Source organism: Physcomitrium patens, chromosome 26, assembly GCF_059467195.1.
Source record: "Physcomitrium patens ecotype Gransden chromosome 26, ASM5946719v1, whole genome shotgun sequence".
In the NCBI taxonomy this organism is placed as follows: domain Eukaryota; kingdom Viridiplantae; phylum Streptophyta; class Bryopsida; order Funariales; family Funariaceae; genus Physcomitrium; species Physcomitrium patens.
This window is the reverse complement of record NC_143435.1, coordinates 3,384,183-3,389,157: the sequence shown is the minus strand read 5'-3', so window position 1 is coordinate 3,389,157 and position 4,975 is coordinate 3,384,183. Positions and strand designations below refer to the sequence as shown.

General features: G+C 37.5%; 1 protein-coding gene across 8 annotated transcripts; it reads right to left on the bottom strand.

Annotated features, from left to right (window-relative positions):
• Positions 1-2,078: 2,078 nt before the first annotated feature.
• On the bottom strand, positions 2,079-4,653 carry LOC112278186 (ubiquitin-conjugating enzyme E2 variant 1D). 8 transcript variants are annotated; one of them, XM_090247884.1, is made up of 7 exons: positions 4,597-4,653; positions 4,364-4,454; positions 4,084-4,212; positions 3,622-3,824; positions 3,247-3,386; positions 2,899-3,024; positions 2,079-2,772 (listed from the first exon to the last, which is right to left on the bottom strand). In XM_090247884.1, the coding sequence occupies exons 4-7, from the start codon at positions 3,644-3,646 to the stop codon at positions 2,632-2,634; spliced, it is 432 nt and encodes a 143-aa protein (XP_090104010.1). In that variant the 5' UTR covers positions 3,647-3,824; positions 4,084-4,212; positions 4,364-4,454; positions 4,597-4,653; the 3' UTR covers positions 2,079-2,631. The 8 variants fall into 8 exon arrangements, with proteins under 8 accessions (XP_090104010.1, XP_024367134.1, XP_073387745.1 ...); XM_024511366.3 differs by having other exon boundaries at positions 3,622-3,711; XM_073531644.2 differs by having other exon boundaries at positions 3,622-3,711; positions 4,084-4,134.
• Positions 4,654-4,975: the final 322 nt, after the last annotated feature.

Genomic DNA, 4,975 nt, shown 5'->3' with positions numbered 1-4,975 from the left:
AAAAAAAAATATACATTTAGATTAAAGCATGGTTTTTATTATATCAAGCCACATATAATATGTTGATGGAAATAATTCTTAATTTTGATGATATAGAATGATCTTTAAAATATTTGTCAATTTTTTTGACCATTTATTTCAACTTTTCTTTACACTTGTGATTTGGTACATAAAGAGTCAAAGATGAATCATCTTCTTGGATTGATTAATATTACATGTTAATTGGTGAGTATTCCTAAATAAGTTGCGATTGCATTGAGAAGGCTTAGAACTAAAGACACTCATGACTGTGTAAGTGAACTTTTTGACATAGATGACTCAACAAGCATAAAAGTTTGTAAGTGATTTATTACCTCTTTAATTGATGTTGTTTTGACTTTACCTTTATAATATTCAAGAAAAAAAGCTTCATTAAAAGTAATACTTGGATTTAAAAATATCCATATAATACCACAATGTTATAGTTCACTTGATTTTTTTTCATGTCCAATTTGATCTACTTACAAGATCCATATCAACACATTGGTATAATTAAGATTATAATTATTCTACAATAATTCAAGTTATTGTGGATCACAAAGCCCGGTTTATAGATTTTTTTTATAGGCATTCTCAAATCAAGACATGATTTTCATATACTTCTAATATAAAATCATTTCAAAGATGTGATTATATAGCAAAGATTAAATTGGGCAATAATAAAAATTGGAGGTGTGATATTAGTAAATTGATTGTAGCTAATCTAAGATATATTAGTGATAAGAACTTTCTTGTGCATTGGCTTGGAATCCAACTTCTTAGACTATATGATGAATTTGATTTTAAGCACTCATCTACATATATGATAGTTGAGCATTCATTTTGAATTTTAAATTGAATGTGAAGAATTTTTAAAATCGTATTACAATTTTTAATTTGAAAAAAAATTCTAGCTTGATATTGGCATATTTTTTGCTTCACAATATAGTCATTGATAAAAAATAATTTTATCAATGAGTCTATTATTCTTTGAAGACACCATGACTTGAGTTATAGATAACAAGTAGTTAGAAATATATCCTAGAATTATAGTAAATAATTACAAATGGCAATTGTAAAACCTTTGTATCAATTAGAAGCAATGCACTTCAATGAATAAAGTTTGAAAGGACCTAATATTACTTGAGGTTCAAACTTCATTTTTTAAGTTGATCTTTGGACTTGACTAATTTTTTTTTTTTTTTTTTTTTTTTTTCATCCTTGATTGAAACAAAACCTCATTATGACCACACTCTTCATTATTAAATGTCATTTCCGAAATGGTATCACACTTAAAGATTGGATGATTTTTGCAAAAGTTACACAAATGAAGTTTTCAAAACTTCATCCACAATGATTTTAAAAATTATTCTTACCAACTACAAACTCAAGGTATATGTGACACAAAATAAAAATGTGTTATAACATGTGAATTACATAAATGAAGATGATAAAATAATTCCTCCTCATGAAGTCATAAAGTGCTTCACTTCCTTACACATGGAAGTACAAATTTTGAAATAGGATGAATTTTGACTTACAGGGATCATCAAGTGCTGGCAAAGTCCAAGAATAACATTACCCACCCATTGAACATAGAAGGAGGCTCTTGTTACCTCAAATTACACACAACTACTTTGGGCTTGTGCTTTAAGGCTTGCAGGCTCGGCCTTAGCCACGTTGGTGCGGGATTAATGCTAAAATCTATTCTAATCCATCATACGTAGAGCCCTCTCTGCTCTGTATAACGGTAAAGGGAAGAGGCATCCACCAATGGACCGATACTGTAGGCTTTTCAGTAGGCTCCATCATCAGAAAAAGCATGCCAATGTCATCGTCACCTAGCACTTTCTTGTTGTGACAGACCTCTCAAGTTGGACAGCAAGAAATTATTAGACAGAGTTCTGTTTGTTGATGCAGAGTTTAACATGGTCATTCACCATACAGGTTTAGAGCCTGAAGGACCGATCACATGCTTGAGTAACTAACATTCCGTCCCACGCTCTCAATTGCTGCACTGTTAGATATGTAGGAGGATTGATAACTCACTACCTATTAGATTGCTTAGATGTTTATCATATTCCAGAATGATACAGTACATGTTTTAGAACGCATAAACACTCATCCTAAAATTACACTTGAAGGTCACGAACACTGTTTGCATGTCAACCATTCAGACCATAACTGCTCCTGGTTACATCACGCTAAGCTATTCGATTAATGCTCCACGCCACTATCCTGATGAAATTCCTGATGCTCTTAAGACTTTGATGGCAAGACAGGAAAGTAAGCAGCACCGTTCCTCACTTACTTCCTGAGGATCAAATTATGGAATACACCCTAGACGAAATGATGAAATGTAATTGCACGACATGCGACAGATAAGATCACTTATCTAATGTACAAGGACACTTACAATCCTGCATCAGAGAATTCTGATGAGCACATTCATCAGAGAATTCAGCACTTTGCCTGGCAGGCGCTCTAGTAAAATATGCAAATAGAGTGTTTTGGAATATAAGTTGGCATTCCATGATACTTGAAGATAAACTACGCAGCGACAGGTATGAACCACGGTGCAGGTGGAACTGATAGATTCCAAGCACATCTCAGTTAAAATGTGCTTCCTTCAGGGGGCTGTGGTAATTTCCGGTTAGCCGGGCTTGCCATCTGCTTCTTGAGCTCCACAAGGATATCTTCCATAGTATGGTTACGGCGCCAATTTGCCAGCAAAGGAAAATATCTTGGATCAACCTACGAAATGCATGATACTGACAGTTAGCTCTTCTTACACTGGTTGCCAGCAGACTAGCTGAACAGGAGAGCGAATACAGACGGTGAAGAAGAGCATCAAAGCCACAACATGAACATGGTGGTTACCAATCCCGTCTCCGAGTTCACATGAGTCATGTTGATCCGAGAATGGAATCTAACAGTTGGTGGCTTATCGGGGTAGTCCTTGTCGCAGAACAGTTTCAATGTGTAGATACGACCTTCATGAACTGACTGTACAAACAAGAGCTTGAATGTGTCGGTGACAACTCAGTAACACAACTTAGACAGAGTGCGAAATCAAAAACAATGAAATGGGGTTTATCACAAGTAACTTTCACTAAAACATCGCAATTTGAACTTATTAGTCTTGATATTTTCTACTAATTGTGCCTAAAAGGGATGGGAGTCGCTAATTCACGCGAAATGTAAATTTTAGCTCTGGACGGAACTGACGTGGCTTGGTCCAATAATAGTGCCGGTCCAAGAGCGCATGAATACGTCATCACCATCGTCCATGCCATAGCTGACGGTGCCATCGCCAATACCTTTCTCTCCCCTCTCAAGTTCTTCGAGAAGGCGAAAGTTCCTAGGAACTACGATTTGAACATAAACAAAAGTTAATACATCAGAACTGGAGCGAGAATCAAACCTCAGCATACGACTAGCTACATGTCAACATTCTATGAACTCTTCTGTTTCTCTAATAAATGAAAATGTCGCAAGCTCAGATAGAATCGGTTACAATGGGACACAAAAGTACGACAGGATTATGTAGGTACCAAGATGTGTGAAGACCCTGAATTCCAAACACAAGCACCACAAGCTTACCAACTACAGAGCCTCCTGAAATCATCTCAGTTAGCCCCTTCTGCAGCCTTTAGCACAAGAATAACAAGTCGCGCACAGGACGTCCGATTCCTGCTGACCGAGAATTTGATGAAACACAAGTTAACACGGACGCGATTCACCAACTCGAGAAAAGGTGGCAGCACATGCACAAAGTCGCCTCAAAACGGCATTCCCAACGTTGCCTGAGGTATGTAGGATCACACCAGCAACATGAAAGCAACCACGAAGAATAGAAAAATCACTGTCCACCAATGAAAACACTGCTATCTCTACGATGAAGTAGAACTCCACATACAAAGAGCAAGCGCTTGGTCATAGATAGTAAACAACTGGTCTAGACAAAATGATTTCAGGCGAAACAAACAATCTAGTCTATTTAGATAGTAACTCTCTAATGCTACAGTATATGCAAATTAGAAAGAAAAAAATGCAGAATCCAACCTGAAACCGACACCGAAAAATAAGAGCACAGTTAGTATAATTCAACCCTAACTGGCATTACAACACCAAACACAGGATTATAAGCAAATCCTCCAAAAGAATAGCATCCAAGAGTCCTCCGACTACAATCTGAACAGACAGACACCACATGTTAACCCAACCAGATTCGGTCCTCCGATCGCGTAATAAATAAGGTCAAAGCGACAACGCCCATCTCGGAAACCCTAATTCCACAATCCCAACTGATCACCACCAATTTCCCAAAGTTGCAACAACCCACCTCTGAAACGAAACTCAAACCTCCACGATCCATGGCAGTGACCACCACGGATCGTGAAAAAGCGCAACACGCTCATCGTTCAGGACAAACCCTGGAGAAACTCAAAGGACCCACTTGCATCAACAGCCATCAAAAGAGGTTCCCGGGTCACACTGGACACCAAATTCTCACACGAAAGGACCCAAAAGACGATCGAGACAAGGGGAAGCGTTGTGGAGGGAGCGTGCAGGCACCTGGCGATGGAGAGAAGCTGCAATCTGTGCAAGTAATGCGAGAGCGCGAGTGGTAGAAAAACCGAGATTCAACTCATGCGGTCGACGATTCTGTTGAAAGACATGTTGCTTCCTTCAACGGGCCGGGGACGGGTTGGGTGGTGTTTAATCTACGGTCTGGATCGTAGATTCGATGCTGGTGGGCAGCGTCGAAGTTTCCTTATGGGATCTAAAATTTGCGAATAGCAAGGGATAAAATGCTTAACACGTAGTTCATAAGGACAGTACTGTAAAATTTTGATATTAAAATTAATTAAAAATATATATATTTGATATTATGAAATCATTTTTAATGAAAATTTTATTTAAATAAATAAAAATTCAATTCTTATATCCTTGT